This window comes from Daucus carota, chromosome 3, assembly GCF_001625215.2.
Source record: "Daucus carota subsp. sativus chromosome 3, DH1 v3.0, whole genome shotgun sequence".
NCBI classification, from domain to species: Eukaryota; Viridiplantae; Streptophyta; class Magnoliopsida; order Apiales; family Apiaceae; genus Daucus; species Daucus carota.
The window spans coordinates 5,037,214-5,055,680 of NC_030383.2; the positions used below are offsets into that span (position 1 = coordinate 5,037,214).

At 34.8% G+C, this 18,467-nt stretch overlaps 4 protein-coding genes across 4 annotated transcripts; 1 reads left to right on the forward strand and 3 right to left on the reverse strand.

Moving 5' to 3' along the window:
- Nucleotides 1-987: 987 nt before the first annotated feature.
- On the reverse strand, nucleotides 988-1,485 carry LOC108212099 (uncharacterized). Its single transcript, XM_017383830.1, has one exon. It carries the CDS (start codon nucleotides 1,483-1,485, stop codon nucleotides 988-990), a length of 498 nt encoding a protein of 165 aa, XP_017239319.1.
- A 4,155-nt stretch (nucleotides 1,486-5,640) lies between these two features.
- On the reverse strand, nucleotides 5,641-6,288 carry LOC108213647 (uncharacterized). The gene has a single exon (XM_017385449.2). It carries the CDS (start codon nucleotides 6,203-6,205, stop codon nucleotides 5,783-5,785), a length of 423 nt encoding a protein of 140 aa, XP_017240938.1. The 5' UTR covers nucleotides 6,206-6,288; the 3' UTR covers nucleotides 5,641-5,782.
- A 3,567-nt stretch (nucleotides 6,289-9,855) lies between these two features.
- On the forward strand, nucleotides 9,856-12,657 carry LOC108210675 (alpha carbonic anhydrase 1, chloroplastic-like). Its single transcript, XM_017382056.2, has 6 exons — nucleotides 9,856-10,229; nucleotides 10,598-10,815; nucleotides 10,954-11,060; nucleotides 11,880-11,982; nucleotides 12,113-12,298; nucleotides 12,388-12,657. Exons 1-6 carry the CDS (start codon nucleotides 10,148-10,150, stop codon nucleotides 12,514-12,516), a joined length of 825 nt encoding a protein of 274 aa, XP_017237545.1. The 5' UTR covers nucleotides 9,856-10,147; the 3' UTR covers nucleotides 12,517-12,657.
- A 177-nt stretch (nucleotides 12,658-12,834) lies between these two features.
- On the reverse strand, nucleotides 12,835-13,614 carry LOC108210677 (uncharacterized). The gene has a single exon (XM_017382057.2). It carries the CDS (start codon nucleotides 13,612-13,614, stop codon nucleotides 12,835-12,837), a length of 780 nt encoding a protein of 259 aa, XP_017237546.1.
- Between the last annotated feature and the right edge of the window lie 4,853 nt (nucleotides 13,615-18,467).

Consider the following 18,467-nt stretch of genomic DNA (forward strand, 5'->3'; position numbering starts at 1 on the left):
ATGCCTCACACACGCATGACCGCACTGCAAAGCAGGACGATGCCTCACACACGCATGACCATGCTGCGTATCCACTTTAGCATATCACACCCCTGAACGGCTGAACCCATGTAGCCTTCGAAACTGCTAATAAAACATCAATGTCATCATCATCCTCCTCTTACGGGTGGTTATTCCGTTTCAAGTTATTGACACAAATCGATTCATTGTGTATTGGCATGTGATCATTAGATCAACATGGAATATTATAGCTACACGGCTACACCATATCTGTGTATGTTTACAAGTTCAGAAGGAAAGAATTAAAGTCTGTGATCACTTACAAAATGTTTGAACTGATGTCTGTGTATATGTGAATAATTAGTCAATTGAGAAAGGGGAAGACGATTCTTCAATACTGAGGTAAGTGGTTTCAACTTTCATACAAGCATACTGTTCCATCACTATTTTGATCACTTGTATATGTAGTCTTTTGCCTTAAGAGTACAAGCACTCCCGTTAATTTCGTGATAATGGTGTATGCAATACTAGCACTAGCAGCACCTAAGTAAACTTACAAGCAAAAAAATGTGTTATGATTTCCATATAGGCTCATGCACTTGTGGTTCTACTGTTTATGATCTGCCAGTACTGACATTCGCGCATAATTACATGGCCTTTGCGTTATATTATTGTTATACATTTTGAGGCTAGGCTGTCTTTAGCATTGTCTTTCTATTGGATTTGAACATTCAATAGTGGTCCAGTGTGGAAGCATTATGCTATTTGATTTGCGGAACTTGGAAGGAATCAATATATAGGTGAAACTATGTTTATGTATGAACAGAGGTGAAATATATTTGCCAGATGAGATAATTATATTTGCATCATTTGTAAACTACTCAGACTTACTTGGCAGAAACGAAGTAATACTATCTATGACGTTAAATAATACAAATCTCAATACACTTTTCTTATTTACTTTTGTGGCAAGTAATTAAAATTGTGTTAGAGAAACTGGTTCACTTCAGGGATACTTTGCAGCACCGGTTTCCATGATTTACAGTTTTCAGGGCCTTCCCTATCCAGCTTATCGACTGTTTTAGCCCTCTGTATCTTTTGTATCTGGTAAACCATATCGCTGACCGAATCTCCTCCTTTTCTTAACATCAATTCCAACTCATCTTTTCTAATCACCAGCTTAATCCTTAAAACTCCAGCACTTTTCTTTGACATTACTACTTTCGAATTGGAATGTTGGATATTTTTCTGTTCAAATACTAGTGAAGAAACCCGAAGTGGTTGAAGATAGTATAACTGACCTGAAAGCATATCATCATCTGGCTGAAGAGGCTTCACCACTGGCATTGTCTTGGATACTGCATGACCTGCATATTCTGCTAACAGTTGATGTACTTTCATCGGTGCTTGGTATTCAAGTATTTCACCATCTGCCTTCATGACCTTGATGGACCTGATCTTTTGCAGATAAAAGCAATTTCCCATAGTTATGTTAATATGCTTTGCTCAGTATCTGTATTTCTTAAATATATTCATGTATCACTCGTTTGCTGTAATTGGTTCTTGTGTGTGTTTATAAAGATAGAAGAAAATCAAGTGTACTTATAGAACCGCTGATAGGAGATTACCCCTGTAATATATTGATATTACAGATTAACCTGGGGCCTCTAAGCACTTAAACCTCAAACTTATTCTAATCATGATCAGATTGAAACTTGTTTTATTGAATCCTGAAATTTTAAACATGTCAGAGGGCCGACAAAACCAATTTGATGTGCATTTATGGATATAATGATGATATTCATGAATGAATAATGATTATTATATCTAGCAAAGTTGTGTTTTTGGATTAATGCCTATCTTCTTGTTCATTTTTTCTTTACAAAATTAATGACAATATTGAATAGCAAGAAATTATTAACTTCTGTTGTTTCCCATTTCAGATTTTGGCTGCTATTTTGCTGTAAAGAGCATACTGGCATGTCTGTTACTATTTTACACAAAAATGCAAATAAAGAAATCCACATAGTATGTAAATTTTTAATGTTCTACTTTCCATCAACAAATAAGATAGTCAGGGAAGGATCATCATTATATATTTCTTGTCGCAGTTCCTCCACTAAGATCAGACCTCAGCCTCTTATTACTAAGAAAGAGTCTAAGAGGGCAAGTTTCCCTGACCTCAGTGGTATGCTCATAATTTAGACAATCGTAAAAGCCTACCTTACATTAGGTGTGATTGTGTTTGCCAAAACATGTATTTCATTTCAAATGACAAGATTTGAGGTGTCATTTCAAATTCTCAGCTTCATACTAGTATTTAAATGTCCTAGATTTCTAATGAAATTCAAATCCAACCTTTTTTGTCTATCCAACCATGTCATTTGATCAAATTCAGGATTTCAAATGAAATCCAAGTTCCCAAACAGGGCAATCTCAATATTAGTCCTAAATGGAATACTTTCCAGCCAATCAAGGTATCCATTAGGGGTCACAGTTACTGACTGTTCCATGCCTGTTTCACAGCAAGTGCGCTATCACCAGAAACCTTTGTCACAGTGGAGTTAGGATCCGATAGGGCCACTACAACCAACGCGAACCATAACATGCTTATTAACATAAGTCCATTGTTTTACTTTCTGATTCCTCACATGCATGCATGGAAATTGAAATTAGCACCAAATAATTAAGAATATGAGATCATACATCTGAGTCTCTGACATCTTGTACGTGGTTCGCGAGAAATAGAGTACTCCCTCCGTCCCAATGAATAATATACATTGGGATTGGATACGGAGACCAAGAAAAAGTGTAAGAAATGAGTAAAGTTAGATGGAGAGTGGGTGAAGTGGTGGGTCCCACTTATTTTTAATACAATAGATTTGAGATAGTGGAGGAAAGTAGTGGGTGTAATAGTGTTTTTATTATTATAGAATGAAGATAGTGGAAGAAAGTAGTGGGTGTAATAGTGTTTTATATTATAAAAAGTTGCTATTTTGGGAATGTATAGAAATGATGTGACATCCAAAAAAGGAAACTGTATACAATTGACTGGGACGGAGGGAGTATATGCTTGACCGATTGTACCAAGCAACACGAGAAGAATATGTTTTATGACTGGGCAGCAACTAGTGGTGGTAAGTGGTAACTAAAGTTGCGATACTTTTACCCCATTAGCAGATTTACAGTAGTATGGAAAGCATCAAGTGGAAGACTTGGAAGCTAATAATTAAAACAAAGCAAAAGGTGGTGAATTTAACGAATTGGAAACAGAGAAAGTGCCTGTTCTATACAATGAGTGGTGGTGGGTAATTGTAGAAAGATTTAGTGAATAATGATGTTAACATTACGAATGCTTCAAAGTTGAAGCAGAAGGTGCGGGAAGCTCTGTAATGGAGTTGAGGAATACGAATTACCATATGTCACGCCTCATCCCTTGGGCATTCTCATTGCTCCGTTTAACACTGTTCAAAGATACTAATTGCGTGCATAGACTATTTTCACCTTCTAAATTTTTAGTTAAAATTTAATAAATTATGTCATAAATACTCCCTCCGTCCCCTTTTACATGTCTATTTTGCATTTCGAAGAGTCAAATTGATCAATTTTTGACTAAACATTACAAATTATTTACTTATTATTTTTAAAATCTGAAAGTTACATATTGAAATACACTAAATATACTTTCTATTGATATAATTTTTATTATTTTTCTCAGTTATCTGATACATGTAAAGTTCAGTCAAAATAAAGTCAATTTGACTGGCCAAAAGTCAAAATGAACATGTAAAAGAGGACGGAGGAAGTAACAATTATAGATTACATTTAAATGATTTCAAATCATCTATTATCACTTTAAAATAATATATTTTATTTATACTCTCTCGGGTTCTTTAAACATTTCTCCTAGTTTTAAGAGATTTTGTACGGATAATATATGTCCAATCCACCATAAATGTTTTCAACCAATCAATTTACAAAAAATAATACTGAACAATCAATCAGAACTTACCATTTACATACAGATGGATTATATTAGAATATCATACATATATAGACATAGGGGTTACTTATTGCTTTTAAGTGATTTCTTGATTAAAAATGAAAAGTAATTTTGTATTTATAAGCTGTTTAAGTGTTTGGATAAATTCATTAAAATTCACGACTTAATAGGTATAAAAATTGCTAAAATAATAATAAAATATTATAAACTATCTTTTAGAATGATCATACACATCGTTGTGAAGTTAAATTTCGAAAAAAAAATAAGTCAAGAAAAAAGCTAGTATTTCTAACTTCCAAAACTCCAGCTTATAAGTCGCCAGAAGTGCTTATAATTTCTTTACCCAAACACTACGAAATAAGTAGAAGTTGACTTATAAGCTAGAAGCTGGGCTTAAAAGCCCAGCCAAACACCCCCATAATCTGTAAATATGTGTCTCTGCTTTATTTTTGTTTTTTATGTACTGAAATAGAAATGAGAAAAGTTTTTGAATTTCCTTGAAAGGAAAGTAGGAAAAGTTGTAAGAGACGGAGGGAGTAATAATTTTAAATAAAAATAATACTCCAATTTTGAACATAATTTCAGTGTTAAAATCTCGACTTATCATCCAGTCAGATTTAGGACGGGCGAAATTCGATGAAAGAATTCATGTCTTCGACAGTTCGACTGTTTAAGTTAGGTTAGATTCTGCCTTCGTTGTTCACACGATCATGAATGGATAATTACCCAATATCCACTATCTTTAATTTTCGTGAGAGACTGTGTATGAATCAGTGCCTGATTTTGACTTTTCACATCTACTCCCTTGAGATTGAGAAAAATAACCCTGCTTGGAGGATCAATGACCATATTACTAGTTTCACCCGTGCAAGGCAGCTATTGATTTATTTTTAATCAACAAACGTATATTAAACTAAAAGAACTATAAATACTCTTTCAAAGAAAAAGAACTATAAATACAATATAAACCAGAGTGATTAATCAGCCCTTCTTGGAGATATCTGGACTTAAAAGCCTGAGTTTTAAATATTTTTTATTTTAAGTTAGGTTTAGATTCTTTAATCACATTTTAATCATATTTTTAATAATTCATAAATTATTAATAAATTAAAATTATCTAAAAAGACCGAGTGACTCCGAGTTATCACATAACTCAATTAAGTTAAGTCATAAAGCACAGCCACACTCGATCGTAAACTTTTTTCTGTGAGCTCGCCATTTCTATGGATAAATCCGCATTGTGTCGCTTAGGCTTAGAAGCGTGATTACAGTCCACGGGCACTCATTAACAGGAAAAACGTCTTCACAACTGGCTAGTCCATTCTCATATATTCAATCACAATTTTATAAATAAAATAATTTCATTTTTATTATTCACTTTTTTCATTTTATGTCTTCATTTCATTTCCAATTATTACTTCATTTTATAAATAAAACAATTTATGTTTTATATGCATTACAACTTCATATATTGAGTAATATAGTAGATGACTTTAATATTTAAAGATTAATCACTTCATTTATAAAATTGAAAATGAATAAATATGAAGTTTAAAGTTGTGATGAGATTTGTTCCGGTTGTTGCTGTTTTTGTCAAACAAGTTTGTACTGATAAAAAAAACTTTCACCGTCATCAATACACAACAAAGTTACTTTTATTTATTAAATTTACTAAATATTTTTTACAAGAGCAGAGAAACCTGACTTTAACATCACAAGCCTGAAATAGTGAAAAATATACACACGGATATTCCGAAATTCTGGTTCCGTCACCGCAGGTTAACCAGACTCGAGATTAACCTCGAGTCTGGCAACACCCTCACTCCCCTGCGCAACTTTCGCCACCTCAACACGCCCCACCACCTCCTCACCCTCCTCTTCCTCAACATAATTAGGATCATTCTTATCCAAAGCCACAGGTATCGACTCCACATCCTCCTCATTCTCCAACCCTAGCGGCCCTTCCCACGTATACTTACCACCGTGCCCCCCCTTCGGCTGCCGCCCTATCGGAAGCCCGTCTCTCGGGTGACGATCCATCCTGTGCACGCCTTTGTCTGTCAGCTTCTTCTCCACGTATCTGATCGTCTCCACGTTCCCCGAGTCCACCTCGATCTTTTCCATGCGCTTTCGGCCTTCTTCGTCGCGGCTCACTGCTGGGATCACCACCTTTTCTCTCCTGTGCTCTGATGTTCTCTCCATTTTTATTTGTCAAGATATTTATATGATTTGTTATTGTAGAGCTCTGCTTATTTATATCAAGTGGTGTAGTTTCTGGACAGAACTGTGTGTAGATAGAGGAATTAAGTAGTTGCTGCCTTGCTGGAATGTTCTAGAGGGGTGTTTCAAGAACCTGCTGGATTGTTGAGGGATTTGGCAACGTGGCACTCAGAGGTTAAGCCAGCTTTACCAGAATGGACGCGTGGCTAGATAACTTAATATTCGGATTTTTTAGTTATATTTTGTTCAAAATTCATTAATAATAATATTGGTCACTTGCAGAAATTTCGTAACCAACAAAAATTTTCATGTATTAAAAAAAATAATCAATTTATTTTTAAATATAAGTCATTTTATATTTCAATAAAATATTTTAAATATTTAATTACACATTAAAATCACTACTCAAAAATTTACATTTTTAAATTATATTAATTGTATATTCTTAGTTAAATATTTTTTAAAGAAAATAATTACATTAACTGTGTTATCAGATATTTAAGTGTTAGTATCAAATAGTTAAGAAATTTTTTTTGAGGAAGTAACTGTTAAGCAAGTCCAACAATGCTGCAATTGGATGAAACGTATGCTACAACAATTTCCTAGTGCCTTCAACTACTAAGAAATCGTGCCTCATTTTTGAGGCACTTCTAAACATGTATTAAACTAATTTTTTCATTAAAATATTAACTTCCCGTCATTTTAATGTATCTCTCTTCTTACTTTTTCACTTCCTTCCAATTCTAATTCAAATAAATTATTAGTTTAATAATAGGCACAATTATAATACATGTTGTTGAAGTTCATGTATGAAAAAAATGTTCTAAATCATTAGAACACTATTTTTTATTATATTTATAGTGCATTTGCTAGGACAGCGTTCGACTGCTCTAATATTTTTAGAGTTTCCGAGTGACAGCTTGTATTGGGCCTGGGAAGACGGATTCCGGCCCATTGGCGCCAAACTTTTTCCAATAGTCCAATAGAGTTAACAAGATGTCCGTTGGATAATCACCAGATGACAGTAAAGATGTTGTAAATCAATTGAATGCAAAAGATTTTAATTTCCTCAATGAAAACATCACAGTCCCGTTGAATAGTGATTTGTTAAAGATCCTCTCAAACTCAATTTAGTTCAGCAAATTGATCTAAAGCATCTCCGATATCAGGGAAATTAAGTATAAACAATTAATATAATCGGGACATAATATTCTACAAATTCGATAAATTTTAAATAACTGATACTTTATATAATGTCCCAATACTCTTGTGTCCTGGACTCCTGGTACATGATCACAAAGCTAATGGTGTATAATCGAGTCTCATTGTTTTGTAGTCGTTTAAGTTAAAGGTACATAGTCATTTAAGTTAAGGGTTCGGGTTAGATCTTGCCCAGAATTTCTTATTCCTTTTGAATGACAGTGCAAAGAAATTTTAGTATTTTGTTTCTAGCTGTTGTCAATATAATGGCATGTTGAAAAAACTGCATCTTCAGAAGAGTTGTCTACATAACCAAAATGGTCCCTTAAACTTTACTAGTAGATGGTCTCTCAGATAGGCCTACCAGTTCGTTTTGGAAGCATATCGATATCCAATTGAAGCTCAGACCAGAACTTTTGGGGTTTCAATTAATGTGTAAACTGGAGAATTTCTCATGTTAGGTTGTTATCAAATGGGCAATGGATTCCCCCAGACTCGCCTCTTGTAAGCCTGTGCTTTAGGCCAAGCTGAAAAAGGTGGTAGTCTCCTTTTGGACCATATTCATTTGTGGTGGGGTAAAAGAAGACATGCACTTACTAAACGAGCCGACCATGCATTTGTAAATTGTTTATCTTGCTGATGATTTTCTCAATCGCGATTTTAAGAATATCCTAGAATATTCCTAAAGTTAGTTCAGGTTATCATGCTCGATTGTATTCAAGTATTGTTAGGTGACCAGTTCTCCCAAAACCTCAAGTTGTTATGAGGAGGACTTACCAGGATCATATAATATTCTAACAGGTATGTGTTTCTAAGCTACTTGTTAGCGTTTTCATCTTTTATATGTTTACTTCCGGAGCTGTCCCAGAAATTTTAATACACATATCCAGGTAATTTAGAAGTTCGGTCTCAGTCCCAGACATACAAAGATAAAATGCTATTAGTATTTTATATAATGCTTGAAAAGCAATCTGACACTTCAACATCTTTGTAGGAACTGGAATTTGTTTGAGCAAGCTAGCAGAAGGCTATGTTGTTGAGATTGTCATGTTCTTTTCACATTACTCTAATGAATTGCGCTAGACGCAACATATATGGCTCACAAATCTTATACCCACGACACAGATTAAAATTTTCCTATTAAATTCCGACGAAAACAGATGAACCAACCATAGTGCATTCTGCAGGCACATTCTGGTTGCCTTGATTAGGACAAACAACCAGAACATCTTTAATTATACAAAGCACTACCATGCAGCAATGTGTTGTGATTGAATTACCTGGTGACACGTTTAGTGTGGGTCTCTCAATTGTGGTATTTTATTCTTGTTATGTCATCAATATCTTATGTACTGACTGCAGGGATAGAAATTTCATTGAAGGGTGAATGCTTAAATATGTTGAAGTCGATAACAAGCCGGGTAACTCTGCAATATCTGTGATTTCAGTAATCATTGTTTTACGGCTTTACCTTGTGTTTCATTAATTCTATTCTTGCTCTATAACAAGAATTTAAGTTTTTGCTAATTTTGCCTATAAATCATCTGCATTTATGTATGATTAATTTCACTGTAACATATTCTACCTTGTCCCATACTTATGCTTTAGCCTCTCATTCGAAGACAAGTGTCTCCAGTAAGTGATACCAGTCTCATATATGAAGCTTAATTTTACTGTAATATACTGTGCCCTGTCCCTCACTTCTGCTTTTAGCCTTTTACCTGAAGACAAGTGTCTCAGGTAAGCGATACCAGCCTGTAGGTTGGAAGACCCTGTGCTCGAAAGATCGCAGCAGGGGGAGGTTGCTACTGCACCTGGGAATATGCTACAAGTCTACAAGACAATAACTAGAACATGTAAACCACTTATGAGGATTAGGAGGAATATATGTAAAAAAGAAGATATGCCTAACATTACAAAATTTGCCCCACAACTTTTTTCTTCCTTGGAAGTAATGCTCACCACAGATCTTGTGGCTTCTACAGAAACTCTGCATTAGCTTTCACTATCTTCTACTGCTCATCACAAACTACTATCTGTTTATTTTCTGTTCTTCAGTGGAGTTGTCCCTCATCATTGTTAAATGTAGGTCTAGGGTAATGCACACGATTAAAATATTAGGGTTCGAGGAGTGTGGTCATGCTCAAACCTTGTTCAGATTTGATAACATTTATATGACAGAATAAAATTTCATTAAATTATAATTTCAGGTCATGTTCGAGTTGATACAGTCGTACAGGATTTAAAGTTCTGTTTCTAAAAATTATGTCGATAGTCGAGATGACATGTTACTACTGATGTTACCTGATATAACTTTGGATAAGGCAACTTGAAGCTAAAAACAAAGGAGAGACTGGCACAATGCAATCACCATGGATAGCATCAAAATTCCCATTATTGAATTAAATTCATCTGCTATTTTTTCAAATAAATATATAAAATAGATTTCACCTAAGTTGCTTGTGTCCACTAGTTATCAACATCAGAAAGGACATTAATTAAGTTGTTTCTTGTGATGCTCAATGGCTACACATATATATAGAGATGGTCCATCCACCAAAATAAGTAGAGCTACCTGGAATCGACTTGCAAAGACGAGAGATTGACTTCATAGTAGGCACTCTGAGGTTCTCACTATATATACAGGTATATAGTGCATTCTACCCATCAGCAATAACTTGCAGAAGTGTAACATCATAGCTAGCAAGCTCTGGTACGAAGTAAATGGCTTCTTCAGCATTCTCATTCTTCCTCGCAATGTCCTTTATCATGCTCAACAGTGCATTTTCTGTTCATTACTCTCAAAGTAAGGATCTCTCACCCTCTGTTTCTCTCCCTCGCCCCCCCCCCTCCCTGTATACACCGGCACTGAAGTGGCCTAGGAGCCTAGGATACTAGGGGCTGCGGCTTCTAATACATGACCCTCTTAGCTATTTACATGACTTACATGTAAGGTTATTAGTTATCTATTGGACTAGATCATTAATAACTTATTTCTAAATATATTGTATAGTAAATTTTTGGTATTATTAAGTTCCATGAGTGTGATGGATATTTCTTATGTAGGAAAATATGAACACACACACACACTAATTCTATCTCCAAGTTTTTCTTTGAGATTGACTCTAAATATTAAACCTTTCACTCATTTGTGCAAGTTTTTAAATGGATCAGAGATGCAGGAGGCAAATAAATTTGGTTATACTGGAGGTATCGGGCCTAACAAGTGGGCTAGCTTAAACCCGAACTTTTCACTATGCTCTCATGGAAAAGCTCAGTCTCCAATCGACATTGCTACACACAAGGCTTTCCTTGATAAGACTCTGAAACCTTTGATTAGAGTCTATCACGCTTCAAATGCTACTTTGGTCGATAATGGTTTCAATGTTGGGGTTAGTTTGTAATTTGTTTTCCTGCATGTATCATTCATCTTCTTACTATTCTGTTATCCACTCAATCAGTCACAGATCTCAAGACACCTGACATTATTCAACTTAATTCTTATATCCAACTTGATTCTTATAATGCAGATACGTTTTAATGGAAATGTTGGAGGATTTAGCATAGACGGCAAAAAGTACACTCTTCTGCAGATGCACTGGCATTCTCCGTCTGAGCACCGACTTAATGGACGCTTGTATGTTCATTTTGATTTCACTTTTTCTAAAAAAAATTTTGGACAAGTCTAATGTTACTTAATAATTGTTATTTCATTGGAATCGTTAGAGTTTGTTCTGTTTATGAATAATCCAGGTATACTCACACTCATTATTCAACAAGAACTTGAACATTTATATGAGCAAAAAAATAGCCATGTGGTCTGCTCCTGTAACTACATAAGGTCACAAGCAGAACATGTAAAGAGGGGTATACTTGATCTGGAGTTCAATACTTGTCTACACACGGGTGCACTGTATCTGCAACTTGCAGATATACCCCTTTGTTTTGTGTGAAGAATTATTTTGACCTGACAAAGCAATTCCTATATATACAGTACTGCTGAATAATTATACATATAAAAATAATGACTTATTTTGAGGTTTCTGTTAACTAGTTTTGGTTGAGTTGGTAACTTAACATGGCACCAGATCTCAAATTTAGAAGAGGTTTTGCAATCAAATCCTCTGGCCCTATTGCTGATCCACTTGTCCGAGTCAGGAATTTTTTAAACGATATGGGAATAAATTAGGGGATTATACAAACAATTTGAGAATGATAGTGATCTGACTAATATATTGTCCCTAATAAAATATTATAAATATTAAGGGGAATGTGTAATATGCACAAGAGAGGAAGTTGTTATAAGAACATAGAGATTATAGACTAGAGCCTCATATTTCAGATGTTTATTTTTCTACTTGCAGTTTTATTATGTTAAAATGTTCAGTCATCTCATATACAAAGATGCAGAATCTGTATCTGATTTACAGTTGTGTAACTCGTCTTGCTAAAACAGAATGGATGCGGAGCTTCATATAGTTCACAAGGCCGATGATGGCAGCATTGCTGTTGTTGCAGTTCTCTACAAGGACGGTGATACTGATCCTCTACTCGCGAAGGTACACATCTGCTGTGTATTAATCACAGCACTTGGCCGGATCAAATACATCTGTTTTAGAAAAATAAAGAATTTGAAAGTCTTCATATTTTAACTAGCTAGCTTGTGATCAATTTTATATATGAAAACAGATACAGAGTAAGTTAGCCGAACTGACATACGATCGCTATGCTAAAAGAGAAGAGGGTCCTGAAATTGTACTGGCAACATTTAGCACAAAGCAAATGAGGCGAAAGAGCCACAAATATTACAGATACCGAGGTTCTTTCACCACTCCCCCATGCACTGAGAACGTCATCTGGAACATTCTTGGCAAGGTACTACTTTTACGCGATTCATCCTGTAGAAGCTGTTCATTCGCTAAATTTCTTATCAATTCATTAACATACTCGGGGTTATCCTATAGGTAAGGTCAATATCTAAACAACAAGTAGACGCCCTGAGGGGTCCTCTGGATATTGCTTGCAAGCGCAATGCAAGACCCGTGCAACCACTAAACGGACGAGTAATTGAGCTCTATGATGAAGATCAGTAAGGGAGTACTACATATATATGTATACAAAGAGAAATGTAGCGGAGTATATGTGTGCTAGCTAATGTAACTTCATCAAAAATAACAAGAATTCGCAAGTGCCTAGAGCTTCTACGAGGCTAATATGAGGCTTTTCATTTTCCAGTTCTGAGTTCCTTCTTCAACAGGGATTTTTTCTTTGTTAAATTTTCGCAGAATTTGTAAATTTTGGAGTTCAATTACCAAATTCAATAGTAAAACGACAGCAGCTCATTCAAAAACAAATCAGTTCCAAGTCACAACAGCTACAAAACAAGCAAAATATTACTAAAACAAATGACTTCAATTCCGCCTTGTTGATCCACACCTTTTAAGTTCCATGCTTCGTCCTGAATCACCGGACAGTCTTGCTCCATCGCCTTGATCCATCTCATAAGACCTCCTGCCAGATGAAAATCGCGCCATTCCTCCCAAACCAGGCGCCATCACCACCTCATTCCGCCCTACACTCTCCTTGTTTTCTCTTGCCTTCTTCTTGCATGTCCCCGACAATCCATCAGCCTTAATAACTGACCGATCACCCCTGTTTAGCCCAAACAACGCCAACAAATTCGCGCAAAAGCCCTTTTTCTTCCCCTGCTTTGCCTTCTCCTCTGCCTCTGGCCTACGACGTCGACTTCTCTTGGATCTAACTCTGCCTACACAAGACACCTTAGGCGACGACGGCTCCTTCATCTGCGCCCTCGCCTTCTCAATCGACTCAGACCTCTTCGGAGGAAACAATCTAACATTAGTCACTTTACTTCTCCGCATATCAAACTGATTATTCTTCTGAGTCTTCGGCAATCCTATGATCACAGCTTTAGGCTTCTTCGCGAACCTCTGCGAGCTTGACTTGGAGTTATTACGAATAGCTGCATTACGTTTAGCAGAATCTTTGCGCTCCAGCACAGCGTTACGGTCTAGCCAATCGAACTCCGCGTTTCTGGACAACAGAATTGAGTCGGGTAGCTTTTCGACATGGTTGTGATCAGTTTCATCAAGTGGTTCGCATGCAATCTTGCGGCCGCTGCTCCCGACTCTACAAACTGCAACCAAGGCTTCGAGATCGACCTGCGGCATCTAGGCTAACCTAAAGAGAAAATGGATTGGAAATTTTGTAGTTTAGAGAAGAAAAGAGCGGAGAAAAATAGAGGGGGTGGCTGGTAAGCTTAAAAAGCAATGTGCATGAAGGTGGTTAAGAAGTTAAGAGCATTTCCGTGCCTATAAAACCAATTTGAATGAGCAATCATTCTCGTCTATAATTATATTCAATCTCTTTGGACAACAAGTTTTCAAATCATATTAAAATAATATATTTTATTTATAATTAAAAATAATTATTATATATCATTTCTAATATATATAACACATATTGTTAGAATATAATCTTTTTTAAATTTTACAAATTTGACATAATATTTTACAAATTCAATTTAACTAATTATTTATAATCAAACACCGAAATGCTTTACTTGTGCGTGTTGGGTGAAGAAAATTTGAATTAGTAGCTGAAAGATTATTGTGATTTGTAGTCTGTGAGATTGACTTATGGAAATTAAGGGGGATAGTCAATACTAGTGGGTGGTGCGATTTGGTTGTATATCAACTTTCCAAGTAAACCCGCTTGCTTTTCTCTTTGGTGGGGAAGTCAATAATATTTACCAAAATTATTTGTTTCTTACTTCCTCCGTCCCATTTTGTATGAGCTGGTTTGACTTTCACGGAGATTAAGAAAAAGATAGTAAATGTAGTTGAAAAGTGGGTAAAATGGTGGAACCTATCGATATTTAATACTCCTTCTGTCCCATTTTAACTGATGTTTGACTTTTTAACACGTATATTGAGGTGTAAAAAAACAATATCTACACTCAATAAAAAATTTCAATTCTTATATCAAATAAAAGTTTAGACTCTAAACTTTTATTTGATATAAATTTTATAAAAAATAATTACGTTTAGATGTAATTTTTTTAACATCTTAAAATGCGTGTAAAAAAGTCAAAAGCAGTTAAAATGGGACAGAGGGAGTAATAGATTTGAGATAATGGAGGAAAGTAGTGGGTGTAATAGTGTTTATTTATTAAAAAGAGAGTATAAAATATAGAGGTAGTGGGTGTAATAGTGAAAAATAGTGTTCAAAAATAGTAAGTATTATGGGTTGATTTTTTTAGGACGTCCCAAAAAGAAATGAGATAAAAAGAAAATGAGGTCACATAAAATGAGACGGAGGAAGTACTATCTTATTGAGCAAGTAAACTGAGTTATGAAATTCATACCAAGAAGTTTGCGATTTGTTTTGCTGATTTATGAAAGTTGAGGGCTGAGGGTTATGATTGCTTGATTGATATAACTGTAAATCGGGAAGACGTTACAACTAAGAGAATCTCCAACCATACAAACCCTTTAACTAAAAAGTGAATTGACATTTCAAATATAAAAAATTTAGCCAATCTGTTGAAAAAATCATACTCCAACCACATGAATCTATTGTCTATAATTTTAGCCAACCTCCTGTGGATGGTTATATTTGTCGAACCTGTAAGAACCACATGAACCTATTGTCTATAATTTTAGCCAACCTCCTGTGGATGGTTATATTTGTCGAACCTGTAAGAAATCTGTGAGATGATTGCACATCATTTTTTACCATATTAAACTGATATATTCTATTTTAACAAACTAAAATATTAATAACATTTTATTTTTAAATTATAGCCAACCAGTATAGCCAATACCATTGAAGTACAATCTCTTACAGGTTCAGCAAATTTTACATAATGTTTTACAGGTTCAATTTAGCCAACGATTATAGCCAACACTGTTGGAGATGCTCTAAAAGCATTTTCAACTTTACAAAATTCTTAGCTAAAAATCATTAAATATATATTATCGATATTCCTCTTGATTATAATGTATATCTATTTAACAATTTAATATAATAATTATATATTATTTTTATAATATAATCAAGTAATAAAATTAATATTATTTAAGCATAATATGCGACAAGTTTTACATAAACGCTCTAAGACCCCGATTCCGAGTTATAAATAGGGAGGAAAAAAACTGAAAAGGAATTAAACTTATATAACTTTTTCACTCCTATTTGTGCTTTCGAGTTTTTTAAAGGGAGGAAAGCAAGTGAAAATGAATACAAATATAACATAATTTCACTCCAAAATTTTCTTTTTAAAAGTGAGGTGAAAGTTCATTTACTTTCATTTACATTCACTTGTTTTCTCTCCTGAAAAAACTCGTGAGCAAGCAGGTACATCAGGCTGAGTCTTTACGAAAAGTAAAACTCAAAACGAATCTTAGACATGTTCAATTATTCAACTAAAAGGGTAAAAAAGTTTCTAAAGATTAAAGTTATGTTCAAACTGTTTTGCGGACTTCTTAGCAATCAGATGTATAAGCACTAAATGTAAACTAAATTACATGCATATTTGTTAAAAGTATAACAGATTCAGACCTTGGTCGAGGAACTCTTTATCCTTGGTCAAGTCCATTTTTTAAAAATAAGTAATACGTTCCTCACAATCATATAAAATATTTAAACATTAAATGCCTTTTTCCGGTGGCCGATACCAATCTTATAAATGCTTAGAAAATATATACAAAAGGGGTAAAGTAATGACGAAAAGCTTTGACAAGAAACATCCAAAATGCTACAACTGTTAAAGCCCTGCACGCCAACCAGAAGATGCAAATGGTCTTTGTGCTTTGACGATTCTACAACTGCGAGTGGTCTGCGGGTCCGGTGTGGTCCCACAACAAATGAATAATTAAACTATACCTTCCAAATATAAGATTTGGACAATTAGCAATGTTTACAACATAGCTCAAAGAAGAGTTTCGTTCTAATCGGGTGTTTAGCTCGTTTCGCTTATGTATAAATCGGATAAATTTATATAACGAATTTATAAGTCAACTTCGACTTGAAGTCAAAATAAAGTTGAGAATCCTAACTTCTTATTTATAAACAATAAACACTTAACAAACCAAATGGCCTCTAAAATAAACACATTATAATGACCTATTTAAACACAGGTGAAATATGCTAATACCATTTTGCTAATTTACTAGAATCCCTAACCCCTTAATAATATGCAATTATCATTTTTGACTTGCAAGTTGTTACCTCACACGCCTGAACTGTATAATTCGCCAGATAAATGCAATGTTGGCAATCCTAATCTGTTTATAATTTGAGCAAGTTAATTCCTTTTACAAACCCGAGGAGTACACAGCGTGCAAGTAAAATTAGTATGAACAATCTGTCCTGGTTTTTACATAAAGGCAGTCCAGTTTGATCTGGTTACTCTAGTTCGAGTGCACGACAACATCTTACGAAGGTCACAACACTGGGGATTCTCCTCAACTGAACATACATTTCTTAGAGAAGTCCAAAGGTGCCCTAAAATCATGTCCTAAATCAAAATTTAAGGCATTTGAAGTAAAATGGTACTCCAACAGTATCCTAGTGGTGCCTCAAAACACTAGGACATCTAACAAATGCCTTATTTTTGAGGCACAATCATGCATGCCCTAAACCATTTCTATCAATAAAATATTAGCTTACTCACATTCCAACACACCTCTCTTCTCTTTCTTTTTCACTTCCCTCCAACTATAATTCAAATATACTATTATTTAAATAATAAGGCACAATAATAAGGCATATTGTTGGAGTTGTTATATTAAAATGATGTCCTAAATCACTAGGACATTATTTTTTATTATATATATAGGGCACTTCCAATGACATTGTTGGACTTGCTCTTAGGAGATGTTAAGGTGAGGTGCTACTATCCTAGAGGGTGCAGGGGCGGAACTAGGGGGGGGGGCAGAGGGGGGCTTGAGCCCCGGCTAGACCAAAAAAATTTAATAATTTTTTTTTATTTTAGTCATAGATATATTATAAAATAAAGAAAAGAAAATTTTTGAGCCCCGGATAATTTTTTGAGCCCCGGAGATACCTTATAACACATAATTCAGGGCACTTAGAATGTGTCCAGGAGATACCTTATAACACATCCTAAGTCATAATTTAGGGTATTTGATGAAAAATGTTGATCCAACAATGTCCTAGTGATGCCTTGTATCATTAGGACAACCTCCTCCGATCTTATTTATAAGGCACCTCTCTTTCCTTGCTCTATACTATATTTTCTAATAAATTTTTATGCATACTCTCTTTTTCTCTCTACTTTGGACTTGCTCGTAGTTTAAAGACAGATTAACAAATACTCCCTTCATCTCAATTTAGATGAGATTTTTACTCATTTCACGTATATTAAAGAGTATCAAAAGATTGTTCTTTTTTCTATTTCTGCCCATATTTATTGCGTTGACTTTCTATAACATTAGCTAGATAGTATATTAGAAATGCTAAATAAGAAAGGGTAAGAATGGAAGATTGTTGATAAATGTGCATGGAAAAAAAAAGAGACCTAACTATTTCGGAATAAAAAATTTTCTCAAAAGGATCATCTAATTTGGGATGGAGGGAGTACATTCAAAAAGATACACTCATAAGTCATACGCACTCACTTGACAATCCCCTAGCTCAAAATCTCACTACTATATATTCATTCAGCCGCGAACCCACGACAACTTACTCAGCTGCGCTTTCGAATTTGAGCCCCCCCTGGAATTTAGTCCTAGTTCCGCCACTGAGAGGGTGCACCTCTTAAGCAACTCATAAGTATACAACTTGGACCAAAAAGAACCACATGACAACATTAATATAAGATTTAATTTACAGATCTCTAACTCTGTTAATTATTAAGAAGTTTCCATCTTACTCGGCAGAATGACTGATACACATGTATTCAGCATCCACCAAGAAACACTCTATGCAGCATTATTCATAAGTTAACAATTTAACATAGGACTCACTCAGCATGTTAGAACTAGCACAAATGGCAAAA

Excerpts from the sequence above, each read along its gene's own strand:
- LOC108213647 (XM_017385449.2), bottom strand. The coding sequence starts at position 6,205 with ATGGAGAGAACATCAGAGCACAGGAGAGAAAAGGTGGTGATCCCAGCA.
- LOC108212099 (XM_017383830.1), bottom strand. The coding sequence starts at position 1,485 with ATGGGAAATTGCTTTTATCTGCAAAAGATCAGGTCCATCAAGGTCATG.
- LOC108210677 (XM_017382057.2), bottom strand. The coding sequence starts at position 13,614 with ATGCCGCAGGTCGATCTCGAAGCCTTGGTTGCAGTTTGTAGAGTCGGG.
- LOC108210675 (XM_017382056.2), top strand. The coding sequence starts at position 10,148 with ATGGCTTCTTCAGCATTCTCATTCTTCCTCGCAATGTCCTTTATCATG. Across the intron at positions 11,983-12,112 it reads CTGATCCTCTACTCGCGAAG|ATACAGAGTAAGTTAGCCGA; the intron begins GTACACATCTGC and ends ATATGAAAACAG. Across the intron at positions 12,299-12,387 it reads TCTGGAACATTCTTGGCAAG|GTAAGGTCAATATCTAAACA; the intron begins GTACTACTTTTA and ends GTTATCCTATAG.